At 42.8% G+C, this 20,983-nt stretch overlaps 1 protein-coding gene across 1 annotated transcript in view; it reads left to right on the plus strand.

The window, feature by feature from the left end:
• PTDSS1 (phosphatidylserine synthase 1) overlaps window positions 1–20,983 on the plus strand; it is an 84,486-nt gene that overhangs the window by 28,461 nt on the left and 35,042 nt on the right. The window contains exons 3-5 of the mRNA XM_006900353.1: window positions 11,640–11,684; window positions 15,452–15,576; window positions 17,819–17,977. Coding sequence (XP_006900415.1) covers window positions 11,640–11,684; window positions 15,452–15,576; window positions 17,819–17,977 — 329 coding nt within the window. The remainder of the gene's footprint in view (window positions 1–11,639; window positions 11,685–15,451; window positions 15,577–17,818; window positions 17,978–20,983) is intronic.

Here is a 20,983-nt window from a genome sequence, read left to right on the forward strand (position 1 = left end):
AAGAAATTTGATTAACAGAAAAAGAGAGGACTTTTGATCATTAATGATGGTTTTTCCAAAACAAATATTTCTCAGTACTTCCAAATCCTATTACTTTTGATCTATTAAAAGTAGAAAATGCATGATAAGCGAGAAGCAAAAGTTGAGCAATTATTTAACCGGTTTGTAGGAAAAGGAACAATATTTTTATTACTTCTGATGAAGAATTTAAGATACTAAAGTGCTGAACAGAAGATTGCAAAAGCAGGTCGGAATGACAAAGCAAAGTATTACAATGAAATGTGCGAGGAGCTAGAGTCGGAAAATCAAAAGGGCCAAACTCGTTCAGCATTTCTTAAGCTCAAGGAACTGAAGGACAAATTCAAACCTAGAGTTGCTATAATCAAGGATGCTTTAGGCAGAATATTAAATGATCCAGGAAGTATTAAAAGAAGTTGGAAGGAATATACTGAGTCATTGTATCAAAAGGAATTGGCAGATACAGAAGCATGAAATAACTTATGAGCAAGAGCCTATGGTGATGAAGGAAGAAGTTCAAGCTTCCTTGAAGAAAATAACAAAAAATAAGGCCCTAGGAATAGATGGTATACCAGTTGACGTATTTCAGCTTCTTTGTTTTAACAAGTCAAGATGGCGGTAGTTCTAACAGTTAAGATTTTGTTAATGAGATTCTAGTAAGAAAAAGTAGTGACAGGAATTTTCACAGGGCCAAAACAACGGTAACAGTCATTTAAACAATCCCCTACCCTATGCCATTGCTTAGAATCAGTAGTTCCTTCTTGCAGAAACCATGGGCAAACATCTTCTAAAAATAAGAAAAATTTCTTTATAAATCTTTTTTAGTTACCCTTATACCTCGTGCCTTGAGGGAATCCTTGATACACTTTACGAACAATTCACTTTCACTTAATTTCTGTCCCATTTTCACTGCTTGCTTCCTCTTAACCTCATGCTGGGCTTCAGAGTTGGGTCATCACTAAAGCAGCACATTTCGAGCCCTTTTTCTTTGCTGTCCCTGACTCGCGACGGCTCCTTGTTCACGTGGATTTGTCGATCACTGTTCCAAAACAGCGGTTGTCAAAACTTTCCGAAGCCCAAGTCACCCCAACGTTGGGCGCCAACTGTTCCGGCCTGCAGGATCTTTTCAACAGGGACCCTGGGAAGGAAAGAATGACCAAAAAAAAAGGGACAAGAGACACAGGCATCGGAGACAAGTTGAATTTCCAATCAAGTCTCGATTTTATTGGAAGCACTCACAGCTTATATACAGAAGCACAATGGGGGGAGGAGAAGTACACAATGGGGGAGAATAACATCATGTCATTTCTAGTAATCTGAAAGTTATCTGGTTAACAGACACTTAGCAAGGCGTTTCCCGAAACCTATCCTCCCAGGGTGGGGTAAACTGAAACCTATCCTCCCAGGGCAACATGTCCAAACATGTTCTTGGAGAATTACAAAATAGTTTCAGAGAATTGCAAAATGGCTTCAGCTAAGTTGAACTAGCAGCCTCCAACAAGCCTTTTTTTTTGCTTTTCCCCCTCCTGGCCTTGTGGACTTTGTGACTCCTACCAAGAGTCGAGGAACCATTGAAACTCATCTTTTTTATCGCCTGCTCAGTTTATACTTGAGAAACCTGAATGAAGCCCAGGGGGGCTGTCAGCACAGGAGAGCACCCCACTATCCGGTGCCAGCCAGGTGTGTTAGAGCATTCTCCTTTGCTCCTCACTGTCCTGGTCATATTTTAAATCGGGTCTATCATGATAGGAATTTTCCTCTATCATCCCTTATGATCCCTTTCTGTCTCCCTGGATTTCTTTTTCTCCAGCTTTCCCTTGGTAACTACTGTGCTTTGGGGCTGTGGAGGTGTGGCAGTTGTGTCTGTCCTCGGCCACCTGGGTGTCCCTGGACTCTGGCAGAGGCTAACCTCCCTGCCTTCTCCACTCTTTCCTTACCTTTCTTCCACATGCACACACATGTGTGCATGTGACATGCATGCACACGCACATCACATGCCATAGAATGAGATTTCAGATAGATAGCGGGAAAGACAGGCAGGTCAGTGTGTAGGAGGGACTGAAACACAGCAGTCAGGGAGGGGCCCGTTAGAGGACTTCTTCTGTTTTCACAGAGCAAGCATGGCATGGTTACGTGGATATTTTTTTCAAAGAGATGAAATTATGCGAAATTCTTCACATGAAAGTACATTGTTAGTTAGGGGTGACTTCCGGAGTTACAGTAGAGATGTCTGGAGAAGCCTAAGTCTATACATGTTATGGCCACCAGAAGAGGGTGCTCCAGGGCTGTGTGGGGCAGACTGCAGGCTGATCCGGGAACCATGAGGCCAGTAACTGCTTCTCGGAGGGGGATTTGCATACCTTTTCTTGCCCTATCTTGCCACTTAAGTTTTCCATCCTCCCCACCTTTGGCACGTATTCCATATCAGGAAATGAAAACAAATGGGAGAAGCATTTGCCTTCTCCTTCGGAGGAAGTTTTGGGGAAGTGCCTGCAGTGGAAATTCATTCCCGTAATGGTTCCGTCTTGGCAACTTCAAATGCACTTATCCTTGACCTAGTAAACACGACCCTGGATGTTTGCATATGGGCAGGCTTAAAGCAGGAATGTGTCCTTATGTCTCCTGTGTGTGAGTTCTTATGTGTTACATGGCAGATTCTTTTTATACAAAATAGAGGTGACAAAATATACATATTAGTATAACTTTGTCTTTACCTGACAGACCGCTCATTTCAAAATGGCTTAAACAATAAGGAAGCGTCTTGTTTTTCTTATGTCACTAGACATTCTAACACAGGGTATTTGGTTAATTCATCGTCTCAGGGGCACGTGAAGACTGAGGATCTTCACCTATCTCTGCATCGTTATCTTCAGCATGCTGGTCTTATGGTCTACCTTGCTGCCCAGATAAACTTGAGATGTCGACTATAGAAATGTCATGGTGGACAGTGTCCAGGGGGGGCGAAAAAGTAATCTTCCCTGTGTATCTTTTTAAGAGAGAGAAGCTTTTCCCAGAAATACTGCAGCGGTCTTGCCAGCACATCTCTTGGCTGAGATTGGGTCACATTGCTTCCTCACCCAGGACCTAGGATAGAGACCTTGCAGCTTCTAGAAGAGGTCACTGGTCAGTAGATCTTCATCGCCTGGATGCATAAAAGGGAGTTGGCCCAATTGGCTGATCTCCCTGCGTTGTATAGGAGAAGGGTTGACGTGCAAACAACATTTCTTGGTGACCTACAAATAACATTGTGTTTGTATGTCAACCGAACACAAATGTGTGTGTGTGTGTGTGTGTGTGTGTGTGTGTGTGTGTGTGTATCTGTGTGTGTTTATCTCATGATTTCTCTGGGTGGCACATAAATGGAAATTTTTTGATTGGACAGCAGAGTTAGTTCTAGATTTGTTATATCCTATAAAGGGGAAGGGGAGAGATTCTGTGGTGGTGACAGTGGGAAGAGGAGAGTCTGAGGTTATCTTCAGACTTCTTGCCTGGCATTTTCTCCTCCCTCTTCTCTTCTGCCATCTTTTAGGTCCTCTTAATACCTATTTTTAAATGTTACCTCCATCTCGTTCTAGCAGCTGGCATTCACGTGTAAGTATCATTTTATCTCTACTTCTGTATCACTGGAGTAAAATTTAGAAACCAGTTTATGCCTCCAATTGGCTGTGAGATTTCTGTCAACAGGTGACCTTCTGGTGTACTGTTCTGACTTCTGACGGCTTCCTCAAACGTCATCCTCGTTTCAGCCCGTTTTTTAATAGCAGCCAAACCTCTTCTGTAACTCCAGGGCCTGACACATAGTCGGCGCAAGAAATAGATGTTAAATTTAGTAATGAGTGTTTCAGTGAGACACTCCCCCCCCCGCCCCGCCCCAGTTAACAGTCATGGAATTAGGTCTGTTACTAGTCCTTGCCTAGAAGCACTAGTAGTACAGCGGTTGAAGTACTGAGCTATTAACTAAAAGGTCCGCAGTTCAAATCTGCTGGTCCACAAGAGAAAAATCCTGCATTCTGCTTCGATAAAGATTACAGCTGTGAAATCCTTATGAGAATTTGTACTCCTGTACTGTGTTTTTGAGCTGAAGTCTGCTCACCTGTGAGCTTAGTTTGATTTTAATCTGCAATCCAGGACTTCTTTAGGATATTTTGAAGAGAGTGAAATACCTGGTGTTTCTTATTTTTATGAGTTTTATCTTCTGTTCTTCCTCATTATTTGACTTATCCAAGTTAATGGTAATTATATCTCCATATCGCTTAAAGGCATTTCTGAAAGTTCACGTTCTGTCTTCCAAATTAAAAGAAATAAAATTCTCCATCTTTACTGTACTTTGGATAGGGGAAATCCTTCTTGGATTTGAAATTTGCGTGGAGATAGCATCATAGTATCACTCATCTTTCTGAGGTCTTCCTAGAGTAATGTTAACTAATAAGAGGTAAACAGTAGCTCTCGTGGCCTAGTGGTAAGAAGCTGCACCTCAGTCCTGAAGCCACATGGTTTGAATCCACCAGTTGCTCCACAGGAGCTTTTGATTGTTTATACTGAGTATTAGGGAGCTTTGGTGACCTAGTGGCAAGAAGCTGCTCTGCAGTCCTGAAGGCACACAGTTCAAAACCACCAGCTCCTGTGCGGGAGAAGGATGGGCATTCTCCTCCCAGAGGGTCAGCTCAGGGTTGGTTCCAACTCAATGGTATACAACAACAACAGCATACGACTCAAGTGTGTTTCTGAAAATAACAACGCTAAGTAAAAATGCAGGATTTCTCCTCAGGAAGAAGTGGGTGATTGGGACAAGGTTTACAGTGTGGCAGGCAGCAGAGTGGATGACTGAAATAAAGCCTGCACTGGATTTTGAAGTTTGCTGCCGATCTGAGACATTCAGAGGGTCAGCTTACATTCCCAGGGCCTTATCTCACCTTCACAATGCCCCTTCTGTGCTTCAGTTCCCCGTCTGCCTTCCAGAAGTTGAATTCTGTTTCTCCTGTCATCTAGGACTTTTTCCTGACCACATTGTTAAAGAAAATGGGTCTTAAGCCCTCCGCAACCCCTTTCTTGTTATTTATCTGACTCCAAACACCCCTAGTTCCTCCCCTCCCCCCCCGCCCCCTGACTCTCCTACCCTGTGTCTTGTGTATCTGTTACTGCTCTAAGAGAGATGGATGCCGCAAGTGGATGGCGCTAACAATTAGAAATGTGTCTTTTCGCAGAGGAGGCTTACTGTTAGGTGTAGTCAAGTCAGCTCCACTCCCAGCAACCCTGTCTGTACAGCAGAATGAAGCTCTGTCTGATCCTGCCCCATCCTCACAATCTGCTGGGCCTCAACATTGTCGTAGTCCCTGACGGTCTGTCTTTTTGTGTCTTTCATTCCTCCCTTCACTATCTACTTTTCCAAGTAGGATACCCTGTTGTTGTTGATTGCTTTCGAGTCAAGCACGATTCATAGCGACCCTTGAACAAAAGATTTGAAGCCTTTCTACAATTATTGACATGTGCCCAGCATGGAAAGACTAGGGGAAAGGCTTTCTTTCTCTGTGTCTTCTGGTTCTAGAAGTTTCCCAGCCCAGGAACCTGCCGCTAAAAGATGTACTTTCCTTCCGGCTCCCTCTCTTGCTGATGCTGAGTTTCCCTCTGCTTGCTTCTCTCTCATCTCCTAAGACAAGGTGATGTTGGCTGCTTCCCGGACAAACTTCCTTAACCTGAATTGGAGGCTGGTAACAGCCCTCACTTAACCATCTTAAAACCGCTTGGCTTATCAGGTCATGAGAGGTCATTAGAAAATGTCTTCATTGTATTATTACAGTATGTATTTTGGGAAGACATAATTCCACTCATGATGCCCTGTAACCAGTCTGAGCTCAGAACCCCAAACTGCTGTCTCCATGTCCTGAGCCGACTCAAGTCGGGGGACGTTTATAGGAAAGGTAGAGAATCTGACAGACCTGAAGTGGAAACCTGTTTGCTGTGTTGTTATGTGCCGTTGAGTTACTTGTGACTCATAGCGACCCTGTGTACAATAGCTCTAAACCCTGCTCTATCTTGTGCGAATCTTATTGTCTCTGACACACCTACCCCCATCACACAGTCACTGAATTAATCCATTTCATTAAGGGTCTTCCTCTCCTGTACTATCCCTTCACCCTCCCAAGCATGATGTCCCTCTCCAAGGACTAGTCCTTTCTTGCAGCATGTCCAAAGTGTGTCAGATGAGGCTTCAGAATCCTTGCCTTCAAGGAGAAGCCTAGTTTCACCCTCTCCTAAATGAACTTGTTTTCTTAGTAACCCATGGTATATTTAATACTCTTCTCCAGCACCATAGCTCAAAGGCATCAATTTTTCTATCATCACTAGTCATTGTACAGCTTTCTGACACATAGCAAGTAATTGCAAAGACTATGTCCTGGATCTATATTTGTTCCCATTCCAAAGAAAGGTGACCCAACTGAGTGTGGAAACTACAGAACAGTGTCATTGATTTCACATGCAAGCAAGATTCTACTGAAGATCATCCAAAAATGATTAGAACAGCACATCAGCAGAGAACTGCCGGAAGTCCAGGCTGGGTTTAGAAGGGGTCGTGGTACTAGGGATATTGTTGCTGATGTTAGATGGATCTTGGCTGAAAGCAGAGAATACCAGAAGAATGTCTATATGTGTTTCATTGATTATGCAAAGGCATTTGACTGTGTGGATCATAACAAACTGTGGCTGACTCTGAGAAGAATGGGAATCCCAGAACATTTAATTGTGCTAATGTGAAACCTATTCTTGGACCAAGAGGCAGTAGTCAGAACAGAGCAGGGTAACACTGCATGGTTCAAAATTGGGAAGGGTGTACGCCAGGGATGCATCCTGTCTCCATACCTTTTCAGCATGTATGCAGAGCAGATTATCCGAGAGGCTGGGCTCTATGAGGAGGATTGTGGCATCAGGATTGGTGGAAGGTCTATTAACAATCTCCGTTATGCAGATGACACAACCCTGCTTGCTGAAACTGAGGAGGACCTCATGCACTTGCTGCAAAGGGTCAAGGACTGCAGCCTTCAGTATGGACTAAGGCTCAATGTCAAGAAGACAAAGATTCTCGCCACTGGACCAACTAGCAGCGTCAGGATGGATGACGAAGAGATTGAGAGTGTTCACAGCTTCAGTTTGCTCGGCTCCACAGTCAACACTCTTGGTACCAGCAGTCAGGAAATCAAAAAGCGTATCACGATGGGAAAGTCTGCTGTTAGGGACCTCTCAAAGGTACTCAGGAGCAACAGTGTCTCTCTGGAGACTAAGGTGCGCCTGATACAGGTCATGGTATTTGCAATCGCTTGTTATGCATCAGAGAGTTGGACAATGACTAGGGAGGACAGAAGGAGAGTGGATGCTTTTGAGCTGTGGTGCTGGAGAAGGGTACTGAGTGTACCATGGACTGCCAGGAAAACAAACAGATTTATCTTGGAGAGGATTAAACCAAGCTACTCCTTGGAGACAAGGATTCTGGGTCTTCGTCTGACATACTTTGGACATGTTGCCAGGAGGGACGGGTCCTTGGAGAGGGACATCATGCTTGGGAGGGTGGAGGGACAGCGCAGGAGGGGAAGACCCTCTATGAGATGGATTGATTCGGTGACTGGGGTAATCGGGATGGGTGTGTCAGAGGCGGTGCAGTTGGCGCAGGATAGAGCAGAGTTTAGAGCTGTTGTGCATAGGGTCACTCTGAGTCGGAAACGACTCGACGGCACATAACAACAACAACATGTCCTGGATCAGGCACACCTTAGTCTCCAGACTGACATCATTGCTCTTTAGTATGTTGAAGAGGTCTCTGACAGCAGACTTTCCCAGTGCAATTCATCTTAATTTCCTGTCTGCTGTTACCAAGAGTGTTGATTGTAGAATCAAGCAAACTGAAGCTTTGTTTGCTTTGTTACCTTGACCAAATTCCTTATGCCCTAGAAGTCTTATCTGTAAGATTAGAGTGATGATTGCACCACTTTGTGAAGTTTTCAGGACAAGGTTCAGATGTTGTTCACATAGGATAAGGTCATTATGAGTCGTGGTGGATTTGATGACACCTAAGAGCAGTAATATTGAGTATAACATTATTTACCATGTTATTTTAAGTATTGATTTGGCATAGAATTGTATTACAAATCCAGTATTGTTGTTGTTGTTGTTGTTGTTACGTGCTGTCGAGTCAACTCCTGACATGTAGCGACCCTATGTACAATAGTTCTGAACTCTGCTCTGTCCTGTTTCACTGCCAGTCTCACTGCTTCTGACAAAACTGCCCTCATTACCCCAGTGTCAGTCCATCTCATCTGGGCTATTTCTCTCCTGCACTGTCCCTCCAGCCTTTGAAGAATTATGTTCTTCTCCAGGGACTGGTCCCTTCAGGGAGTATGCCAAAATATGTACAGAGCTTCAAAATCCCTGCCTCCAAGGATCTTGGTTTTACCCTTTCTAGAACAGACCTGTTTGTTCTCTTGGCAGTCCATAATATGTTCAGTATTATTCTCTAGCAGAACAACTCAAAGACATCAATTCTTCTGTCATCTTTGGTCATTCATTGTCTGTCTTTCTGATGCATAGCAAATAATTGCAAAGGCCATGGCGTGGATCAGGCACACCCTAGTTTCTAGACTGACATCCTTGCCCTTCAGCACCCTGGAAAGGTCACTGACAGCACATTTTCCTAATGCAGTTTGTCTTTTGATTTCCTGACTGCTGGTACCAAGAGTGTGGATTTTGAAACCGAACAAGCTGAAATTGTTAACAATGTCAGTCTCTTCTCCACCTATCATTGTGCCACCACTAGGCCCAGTGGTAAGAATTTTGTCTTCATGATGTTGAGCTGCAATCCATATTGCCAACTACAGTCCTTGACCTTCTGCAGCAAATGCTTCAGGGCCTCCTCATTTCAGCAAGGACGGTTATGTCACCTGTAACACAGGCTGTTATGATCTTAAAATTCTGAGCTGGATCTTTTAGAAGGCAATCATAGAGAAAGTTGGGGGCCCCATGTTATATCTGAGGCTATTGAATGATAATAATGAAGTTATACTTTTAAACCAGACAGTTATCAGCAATCAAATGCTTTATGTTGACAAGTTAATCCATCAAGTCAACACTTGGAGAAGGGGGAAAAAATCATTTAAAAGATGGCAATCCCAGCCTTCAACTTTGTAGTGACTTTTTGTAGAAAAGTAGCCATGTTTTTATTGAAGACAATTAAGATTATTTGTTTCACTTTGTCTTTTTTGAAAGAAACAGCTGATGTTTAAAAAGACATTGGAGTTCCTCACTGTCTGACCTCCAGCTCTCAAAATTCAAACAGATTTGGATAAAGTATTAGATGAGTCTTTCACCACTTGAGCTCTCACTGCTTGCCATCCAATACTCAAGAACTGAATTTAGATGGCACTGAACCTTTCTTTGAACCTAACTCAAAATCTTCATTAACTAAGTTCAGGAATGGAATAGATTTTCTTGGTAATCATGCTCACATGAACTTGATCTGCTAAGGAGGTAGTTGGCATGCCCAATACAGTCTTCTTAAGATAAGAGCCATTATAGAATGAATTCTAGAATTAAAAACTACAATAAAATGTTAACATCAGTCAGGTTTCAAGATTGTAAGCAACAGGTGCCAGCTCTGTTTATTAAAAGGTACATGCTGGCTCAGAGAATCACTAGGCAGGCTAGTTTCCAAGAACAGGCACTTCACCTAGAACTGGGGAGGCCACTGGGAGCATTGGCTGAGGTCTACGATTCCACTTCCGCTCTCACGAGTGCCACCATCACCTTCATGTGACTTCGTTGTTACCAGCACTGCTGGCCACTGTCAGAAAGGAAAACCCTATCCAGAACTACTTCCATTTGTCACTGGCCTCCAAGACTACTGGCCTGGGTGCACTTGCGGGGTTAAGCACAGGTTATGAAGAAGACTGAAAATATAAGCTCTGGGTCTCCCCTTTTGATGGAGGGCCACTGTATTGGTAGTTCTCCAAATGCAAGAAGGCTGTTCAAAAGGTGCAGGCATTGTACCTGAGTAGGCAGAGTAAGAAAGAGCTCTGTGTGAATCCTTCATCTGTCAACTCATGATGCTCCAACCATCCGCCACCCAGACCTTGTCATCAAGGTAAGTGACATTGGTCACACTGATTTGGAGACTGGGAAGATGACTGATTTTGTCAGGTTTGGCACTGGTCACCTGTACATGGTGACTGTACAGGTTGCCGTGGGAGAATTGGTGTGATCACTAACAGAGAGACATCCTGGTTCATGTGAAAGATGCCAATGGCAACAGCTTTGCCACTCAGCTCTCCAATGTTTGTGTTACTGGCAAAGGCTATAAACCATGGGTTTCTCTCCCCTGAGGAAAGAGTACCTGCCTCACAGTGGCTGAAGAGAGAGACAAGAGACTGGCTACAAAATAGAACCGTGGGCAAAATGATCTCTAGTTGATGTGAATGAAGTTGTTTATTGTTATGTGCCATTGGGTCACCTGCAACTCATAGCGACCCTATGTACAACAGCCCTAAACCCTGCTCTATCCTGTGCCAATTTTACTGTCTCCAACACACCTACCCCCATTACCCCAGTCACGGAATCAATCCATCTCATCAAGGGTCTTCCTCTCCTGAGCTGTCCCTCCAAACTCCCAAACATGACTTCCTTCTTCAAGGACTGGTCCCTCCTTGCAACATGCCCGAAGTATGTCAAATGAAACTTCAGAATCCTTGACTCCAAGGAGCAGCCTGGTCTTACCCTCTCTAGGATGTATGAATGAAGAGGACAAAATTAAAGATAATACAACATGGGGATTAAAAGGAAGGTGTGGGTGGCCATAAACAGGACAGGTGCCTGACAGAACAGTTACAACCCATCTAGTGAGTTGAGGTCCAGCTTTCCTTTGTCTTTGTTTGATTGAACTAAAAAAAAAAAAGGGTATACCTCTTATAGTAAGGCTAAGTTTTGTCCCAAGACACCTTTGTGTCAGTAATGGAGTCTGCTTATCTGAACTGGGTTGCTGTGTGGAAGGTTTTTTTTTTAACCAGGAGTCATGATTAGGAGTCACTGCATTGACTAGCCCATCCCATCGGGCATATTTCCAGTCACTTTCGGAACACACAACATTTCTCTCTCTCTCTCTCTGTGTGTGTGTGTGTGTGTGTGTGTGTGTGTGTGTGTGTGTGTGTGTCTGTCTGTCTGTCTGTCTCTGTTTCTCTGTCCCTTTCTGTCTTACACAGAGCTGGACTTTCCAGAACCCCAGGATTCCAGAGTACCTGAGATATTTCACTTGGAATATATAAAGTCTGCCCTGGTAACCTCCTGGCTGGAACATTGTCTCTGTGGGTTATTATGTTTTGAATTCTACCAAAAAAGAAAATATAACAAGCAAACAGATCAACCAGTATTTTGGAAAGTGCCGTCTCCCGTCGCTGTGAGGATGCAGATTCCTGCAGATTCCTTACAATGTGGACGGGACATTTCAATCAAGTAGTTTATGTTCAGCTGTAACCTTCGAGAGCTTCTCCCATCCTCTATCTAGAGATCTGGAGTACCCTCTTAACATTCCCTTGCCTTTGTTTGAAAGCGGGCCATCCTAATTCCATAATGTTCTCTCTTTGCAGGTCCGTTTACTCGACCTCACCCAGCTTTATGGAGAATGGTTTTTGGTGAGTTTTCACTGTGGTTTTTTTTTTTTAAAGAAACTTTGGGGTTAGCAGTTTTACTTAGTACTCCAAAATTATAACTTTAAAATGTTTTATTTTGTTGTTGTGTTGTATACCATCGAGTTGGAACTGGCCCATAGCTGAACCATAGCAGGGAGTTTTCAGAGGCAGTAAATCACATGGGAGGAGATTGCTCATCTGTCCACCCACAAAGCAGCTGATGGATTAGAACTGTGCACCCTTGGGTTGATAACGCAATTCCTTACCACTGAGCCACCAGAGCCCCCTGTTTTACTTTTAGGGGGCCAGATGCCATCTTTTGTTTTGTTTTTTTTAATTCAAACTCTTTGCCTTAAGAAGAAGCTCTGTTGATGACACGACTTGTACTTAAATGTGAACTCAGCTCCACACACCACTTATGCCCCATCTCCGCACACGTGGGATAGGGCTTGTTTTACTGGTTTTCCTTCTCTGTCTCCATGCTGCTACTTGCTGGTAAGTGCGTCCTGTGAGCATACTTGTCAGCATCTGGAAGGGGCGGAAAACCCAGGATGCCGATTTCTTCAACATTCAGAATGAGAGGAGGCTTGGAAAAGAGAAAAATATTAAGACAAAGAGTCCTAATAAAGTAGCTCATCTGTATTATTATTGTTGTTGTTGTTGTGAGCTGTCCTCAAATTGATACCAAGTCACGGGGACTCTGCACGTGCAGTGCACAACTGCCTCTCAGGGTCTCCCAGGATGTTACCTTTCAGAAGCAGATCAACAGGCATGTGCTCAAGGTGTCCCTGGATGGAATTGAACTTCTAGCCTTTGGGCTGGGAGTCAAACACTTTTCCTTTGCCAGCCAGGAGCTTCATGGCAGTATTATTAATATCACATAAATGATACCATGGAAAGGTATCTTGATACTGTATTTTTCTCTAAAGCAGTCATTCTTTCTATTTGAACTCTTTCAGAACTTGGGTTCAGTATTGGATATCAAAATATACATTTGAAATATTTTTATTATAATTAAGGTTTGGTAATAAACTTTAAATAGAAATAATAAGAGTCGTATTTTTCTTGATTTTATAGCCCAAATAGCCTGATCTCTTGGTTGAATTTGAAATTAATCTTTGATGCTTTACCTGTTTGGATATCGACTTCATCTTGCCTAAGATAACAAACGAATTATTTTAGGTCTGAAAAATAATATGTCATATGGAAATACAAAAAGGACTCTAAAAGTGAACATGTCATTAAAAGCTGCTTATTTCTCTTATTGTTGGCATTTTAATGTTATTTAAATATATTTTTTTCTATTGGGAAAAAAAAGTTGCTTATTTCACCTTCTTCCTTCAAAGGTAAATAAAGCTCTTAGTCTCTTTGAATTGATTAAAAGTCTTTCTGTAAGTGACTCTATGGGTACCCACTGAGTGGTGCTGTGTGCTGCTGTGTGCTGCTGTGGGCACTGAGGTCTCAGGTAGGACAGACAGACAGCAGTCTGCCCTCCAGGAGCAGTCCGTCCTTCCAGTAAGGGAAGGTTGTTAGTTGTTGTTCAGCACTGTCAATATAGAACTGGCTCGTGACCATCCAGCGGCTTTTCAAAGACCATAAATCACACAGTAGGTGATTTACTTTATTTCTCCTATGGAACAACTGATGGAGTCAAACTGTCTGCCTTTCAGTTGGCAATGCAGCTCCTTACCACCAAGCCCCCAGAACTCTCTGAGAAGGTAGACAATCCTGAAGAAACAGTTACTAAACAAATATCAGGTATTGCTAAGTGTTAGCAAGTTAATTACAACTACTTGAGTTAAGAATAGTGAGTGGTGCTTTGGCTTGGGCAGTGCGGAAAGTCTTGATTGGGTGGCATTTAAACCAAAGCTCACATGCAAAGGATGGAGACATGCAGAGATGATTGTTGGGACAGAGGAGCATCCGAGGCCAAGGAGTAATTTGTTAAATTAATCCAGTGGCCACAAACAGCTTGATCAGTTTCAGACCATTTTACCTGGACTGTGGTGGGTCCAAGGAGAGCAGTAAAAAAAAAAAGTTACTGGGCAGGAGTAAACATGACCCTACAAGGCTGGTGGACTAGGCTAAGAGCATGGATTTTGGGGACAGTGGGAGGTCATGGCAGAGCATTTCTCAAAGAAATTACCTGATTTCATCAACATTTGTAAAAAAGATAGTCCTGACTACATTATTTTTATTCCATGGACTTAATATTTCTATTTGACATTGTAGGCTACTTTGGGTTTATTGGTTACTTCCCATTTGTTTGTGATCCCTGTATGATGAAGGGAGCTCCAGAGGCCTTGGGTTAAGGAGTTGCATTGCTGATACAAAGGTTTCTATCCAGTGGCTTTCCCGCAGGGGAATGATGGTCAACCTCCTCCCAGGTAATCAATCTACACCTTCTGAAAAACCACTAGAGGGTCAGCTATGAGTCAGTTCTAACTGCACCAGCACTGTGTGTAATGAGCAGTTTTAGTGCTCAACTTGAGACTTTTCTGGACCCCTGGAGTCCTTTGATAAATGATGAAAACTATAGACCCTTTCCCGATACATACAGATAACCTTGCACATAAACCATTCTCCATATAATATCCAGTGTGACCTTAAACTTCAGTTTGTGTCTCTGTTCCACAGACCTTTTCTGTCCTAAGATAATTCTTTCAGTAGGATCATAATGTAAAAGTGTAGTGGTGGTGGTTAAAGGGAAAATTGACAGAAATGGCTGGTACATATGTGCAGACTTAAGGAGGTGCTCTGACCAAGGAACCTGCCAGTCTGGGTCCACTGGGCCAGTGGTGTGGATGGCTCGGTCAGGCACTCTTCACAGTAGCCACCCTGCCCTTACCCCTTAGGGCCCTGCTGGATTGCCTGGGATTGCTGTGGTCACAGTGGATTTCATCCCAGGCATGAATGTTTTTCTCTGGAGCAGCTCATCACAGATTAGTGCTGAGTCAGACTTGGAGAGGCTTTTGTGATCTAAGGTCATTTATTACAGTATCTGATGTCCTCCAGAAGCATCCTTTTATTTCTAATAGGTTTCACAGAAAGAGACATCGCATGGCCTCTGGTGGTTGATTTTCACCTCTTCCTAAAATGAGTGCTCTGCCTTCTTAGTGCTCTGCACTATGAGTTTTCATTTAAAATCATTAGGAATGATTTTTAGAGTAGGGATTACATTACAGTAAAGCATGTATAGATTAGTGTCCCAGTGCCACTAGCATAGTAGTCCCTACCCTGGCTGTCGCCACACCTCCAGGCCCAGAAAGCATCCAGAACTACATTTGTAAACGATTCAGAGCCTCTTACTTCCTTTCCTACTGATAAAAGCCCTTCCAGCACTCTCCTTGTCACTTCAGATACAATCTGCAGCCTTGGCTGTGGCCTTCCCGTCCTGCTCTCCTGGGCCCCACCTGCCACCTCAGTGCTGCCTCTCTCCATTCCCATTCGAACAGTTCCTGTCCTAAGCATTTATGTATTAAGGGTCTTGTCTGCACAAAAATACTGCATCCCATCCACCTGCCTACATTCCCTCTGGCTGTTAGTCCTTGGTCTCATGTTAAATAGCCTTTTCTCTGATTGTTAACAAACTGAAGTTTGAATGTTGATCAGACTCATCTACAAAAGTGATGACATTGTAATACGGATCTCAACAGAGTACTTTACAGTAGTAGTGTCTTCTTCTGGAATCAAGCTGGTTGAGTTTAGTGTGTGGTATGTCTGACAATGGGATCCTCTCCTGAACTTGAGTCTGTCTTTGTTTCCCTCAGGACTCAGCGTGCTCTACTTCCTGTTCCTGGTCTTCCTCCTTTTCCTGAATTTTGAGCAAGTGAAATCCATAATGTATTGGCTAGACCCAAATCTGCGATACGCCACCAGGGAAGCAGACATCATGGTATGTACTTGTCTGCAGTTCCTTGGAAGAAGAGGCGGGGTTTTGGATTCAGGAAGTAGTTGTACGTTTTCCATTGTTCCACATTTCCTATGTGACTATCTAAAGTCCTAATCTCTTAGCTAGTCTTTGAGGTGTATTGTTTTCCACAAGGAACACAGTCCAAGGAACTGGAATCCTGTCGTGTAGCAGAGGGTTGTTCTAGGAAGAATATAAACTTGACCATCCTGCAACATGGAGCTTGAATTCTGCCTTGATGCACCTTAACTGTAGGGCCTTGGGCAAGGTGCTTGTTAGCCTGTTTCATGTTTGTCAGGTAGAAAAATACAACTTATTTTGGAAAGTTGTTGTGAACTAAATGGAGTCGTTGGGTGATAGAAATGGTTATAACTCCGCTGTTAATAAGAGAGCTTTGTGGTTTGAGTTCACCCAAAGGTGTCTTCGCTTCTTTCCAGAAAATCAGCCCTTGAAGATCTTACAGAGGCCCATTCTATTCTGACACATGTGGAGTCGCCGTGAATGGGGATCAAGTAGCAGTTGGGCTTTTGGGTTTGTTTTTTGCTGAATTTATGTGCAGTTATTTAAAATTTATACACACATACCCCTACACCTTGTTCAGGTGGCTGCTTCTACCACCTTCACTGTCACTGTAAGCTCCTTCCGTATCCAAATACCAGGCTCCTTTCCTGCTTGCTTGCCGTGAATGGTTCATTTCTAATTATTTAGGCCGTTCATTTTATTTTCATTTTTTTTCCTTTTAAATGGAAACATATAAAATTGCAGGTGTGGCTAGAACTGCTCTGTGTTTTGACTTTGGGTTGAGATGATGTCACTATTTAATGCTATTCCTTGAGTTGGATTGACTCAGTGACATGGGTAATGGGGTAATAGGAGATGGGTCTGTCAAGAGACAGTGAAACTGGCTCAAGACGGCACAGGGTTCAGAGCTGTTTTACATAGGGTTGCTGTGAGTTGAAGTTGACTCATCGGCACTGAGCAACAATATTTGAAAGCAAATGAAAGAAAACCTTGACCATTGCTCAGAAAAAGAAGAGTCCTTGATAGGTGTGCTTCTGACAAACAGGCAGTAACATGAAGGGGCTCAATATAAGGTCCATCATCCTGTTGTAGTTGAGATTGGTCAGTTTCTTTTTGGAATGATGCTTTTAGGTTTTAATTTTTTTAAAAAAAGATGCTAAAGGCAAAAATAAAAAGATGTCTCGAAGAAAAGTCAGTGTTTCTTGGTTTACTTGTGGAGGGTCAGCTAAAATGAGATCTGCCTTCCATGAGATGGGTTAATGAAATGCCACAAGAACAGAGTGAAACCTAAAAGTGACAGGAAGATGGCACAGGGCCAGGCTGGGTTTCATCTACGAGGTCACCATAAGTCAGAAGCCGACTCTGTGGCTCCTGACAACAGCACATGATGATGGTGGTGGTGAAGATGGGGACAAGAACAGCTCTTGACTACTGAATGTCTTCTCTGCCAGGCACTGTGCTGGCTGCCTCACTGAGACTAACATCCCCGTTTAACAGATGAGAAAATAGATGCTATAAATGGATGAGTATCTGCTCAAAATACAGGCTGGTAGATCTCTCTGGCTCCAGAATCTGTCCTCTTCCATTTGGCTGTGCTTCAGGTATATAGTTAAAATCATAAGTGCTTTGATCTTCAACAGCAGCCTTGTAAAATAGAAATGGAGAGAAATGGTTGGTTTTCTCTCCACCCACAGCTTTCTTGCCACCTTCTGCTGCCACCGTTGGGAACAAACCTTGCTTCTTCTTCATTTCCTTAGGACTGTAGTGTCACAGGGACATCTGAATGTCGCAGTTTACAGCCCCCAAAAAGCTCAGGTTGGCTTTGAAAGCCGAGTTTTTTCAAGAACTGGCCAACTCTCTCCTGCCAAGCAAAACAAAGACAGAGGCTGTTTTTCAGCCTCTTGATTTCTAGCTGATGTGGGACGCACAGTTGTTCATCTCCTATCACTGTTACTACCTTAATGCCATCATCCACATGTTCCTAAACTCTGAGGACTGTTCATAGAAGCGAAGCAGTTCTGATTTCTAAATGCTAATACTAATTCATTTTCCCTCAAGAATCTTCAGACATCGGAGCTTTTTAAAAATTGAACAGGCTATATATAATGGTTGGCAGGGTTATATCAGTTCTTCTCATTGTCAAAGTTATGGAAGCAAATGGGTTGCTCAAGTATCATTAATTTTCCCCCCTTTTTATTCTAAATAGGAGTACGCTGTAAACTGTCACGTTATCACCTGGGAAAGGATCATCAGCCACTTTGATATCTTCGCGTTTGGCCATTTCTGGGGCTGGGCCATGAAGGCCTTGTTGATCCGCAGTTACGGCCTCTGCTGGACAATCAGTATTACCTGGGAGCTGACGGAGGTAAGAAGCGATGGGCAGTCCCAGGGAGAGGATTCTAGATTATGCAGTTTGTCCCATTTTTTTTTAAATTATTAATTTCAATGACCGTTTACAGAGAAGTTTGTCCCACTTTTATGTGAGAAGGCGATACTCTAGCAGTCAGGTGATCTCCCCGCCTGTGGAGGCACTGTGCTCTAGTGCTTCATGTGTAAAATTGGATTTAGATAATTCCATAAGAAAAACTCATGCTTTTGTTGTTTTGCTTTTTTGAGAATCATACCTTGGTAACTTGGTAACTAAAACTGTGTTTTATTACACAGTTCTTATTTTGTTTTAACATGTCATAATTACTGATTTTTTTTCTTTTAAGCTTTTTGTTATGAATTTGGTTAAAATGTCCAGAAAAAACCTTGGTTTTCTATTCAGAAGTTCATACACATTGTGTTTCCACTTCCTTCCTATGTTGACTCTTTGCATTCACTCTTCTTTCCTGTCCCTTCCTGCCTTTGGAGCTTTGTCCCTGGGCACATGCCACCCTTTGGGACTTGTATGCTTGCTCGTTCTAAAGAAGCATGGACCTCCTTCATATGCATGTGCCTATCTTACTGTTCACCTTGTGTTGTTGTTTCATGACTTTGGATGGACAAATACTGCATAGTGCCACCTTTATAAAACGGGAATGACATTGGTGTTAGGGCAACTAAGAAAAGAGGAAATAAATAATATACACTGCATTGAAACAGATGAAGGAAAGAACTGCTTAAAAGGAATATATGACTGGGTATTATTTATATGACAACAGTCCAGGGTAAGAGGTACATAGTAAAGTGGACTAAGGTGGGTGTGGGGAATTGTACAACAATGAAATAATTTTTTTTTCCAAAGAGAACAGCGAACTGGAGAGGCCAGGGAGGAAAATATGCAACTATAAATGAATGGAAATCCAAGTTCTCTATAAACTTTCATTAAAATCTCAGTAAAAAAATTAATCATAAAGATTTCTTATTGCTTTTTATACATTAATCAATCCACTGCCCTCCAATAACTCTCCACAACTTTCCATCAAGTTCCCAGGCCGTAGATCTTTATGGGAAGATAGGTATTGCTTAGCTTTCTCCCAGTAAGCAGCAGGGAGATTTGAACCAATGACCTTTTGGTTAGCAATCCTACGTGTAACACACTATACCACTAAGACTTCTTAAAATTTTATGTAATGACAAAATAATAGTAAATAGATCAAATTAGAAGTAAACAGTGCCAGAATTTTGTTGTTGAAGAATTACAGGGGCATACAGGCTATTTTGTGGTTGCAGATAGACTTCTTGTATGGATTTTCTCCATTATCTCTATAATCAAAGCTTGTGTCATTTAATTACCAAAAGAGAATAAAATCTTCTGAATATTATAGGAATGACATTTTAGAGAAACTATTGTTTATTTTATTCATAGACTGATTCCCAGAGAACAATATTTGGCCACATGTGTATTTCCTTTAATGCCAGTCACTGCTTCAGCCCCTGCTGAGATGGTTTGTGTGCTCAGCACTTCGTCTATATCCTCATACGTCCTCAAGCTAGAAAAGGCAGAGATTGTTCCCATTGTGCAGGTCTGGGAGCTGGTGCTCAGAGCCGTGGTTCATCGGGTGAGCCAGGGCTGGGTTCTGGATGTGCTTGATGTACATGAAGCTGTGTGCCTCCCCTCACACTGTCATCTACCCCTGAACTCCAAGCATCTCCATAGCCTTCGCCTTCCTCACGCCCCTTGGCATCCTCTTCACTCACCCTACAAGCCAGGCATGTGCCTGTCTCATCCTTTTCCAGCTTTTCAGCATCCTTCTGAACACCTCTGCCACCCACATCACTCTGTCTGTCCCTTGCTCCTTCCTACCTTCGTCTGATCCCCTCATCTGTCACCTGAATTACTTGTCTCCTCCCTTCACCATTTGTTACCACAGCGATCCTTTTCACATCTCAGCCTCATCGTGTCTTGCTTCTAAAAACTCTTCAGTGTTTTCCTTTGCTCTTAAGATGAAATCCAGACTTCTAAGTCAGCCTTCAAGGCCCAGTGCTATCTACCTCTGTCCAGCTTTCTAGCCTCAACCAAGAGCCCTGTCCACTCCTTTCTCTCTGCTCTGGTGAGCTTGACTTTTCTCATTTTTACAAAATGCTGTGTTCTTTTCCACCACAGAGCTCCACAAGCCCTCCCTTCTCCATCCTGTCCCTTTCACTACTAATCCGCTCATCTGTCAAAGTGCACATTACTAATGGTCTGAGGTAGTCTTTAAACTTTAAACCAAAAATATTCCCTGAAGCCTTAAAACCAATCTGTAGTTTAGCTTAATTAATAAAGGATGCCTTCCTTGAATATTCAGATGAGGCGGTGATGCCCAGCTTCCTGGGAGGAGAAGTACACATCAACTGTTAAAAGATTTAAACTTGACAAAGAGATGTTCCTCAAAATTGTCTTACTCTAGGCTAAGGGGAGCTCTGTTGTCTTAGTGGTAAGGAGGTTCACTGCCAACCTAAAGGCACATAGTTCAATTCCACCAGCTGCTATGTGGGAGAAAGATGGACAGTCTCTTTCTGTGAAATTGACTGCCTCTGAAAACCTGATGGACGGTCAGCTATTTATCAGTTCCAACTTGACAGTACACAACAGCAACAACAGTAAGCCTTGAACATTGTACTCTTAAGAATGGCACATGGCATCAAATTGACAATGGTAACTTGAAAAAATTAGATAAGGAATTTATGTGCCTGAGGGAGAACAATTAACAGGAGTGTCAGTGAATTGAACCTGTAAAATTGGATTGATCTACGTTCTGCTGTATATATTAGCAGACGATAAAACAAAAGGAAACGTAAGTTGAATCCCTCTTTTTTTTTTTTATGGCCATGTCTGACCATTATTTACTTCACAAAGGGGAACTGTCCCCATCAACAATATCATTAACATAAAACCAGTTTCCATGAGGTCATATATGTGCCCCACACTCCCATACCTCTTTCTCTTTATGAAAGCATTCCC

This window comes from Elephantulus edwardii, unplaced genomic scaffold (genome assembly GCF_000299155.1).
Source record: "Elephantulus edwardii isolate Elephantulus edwardi_28Jun2011 unplaced genomic scaffold, EleEdw1.0 scaffold00282, whole genome shotgun sequence".
NCBI classification, from domain to species: Eukaryota; Metazoa; Chordata; class Mammalia; order Macroscelidea; family Macroscelididae; genus Elephantulus; species Elephantulus edwardii.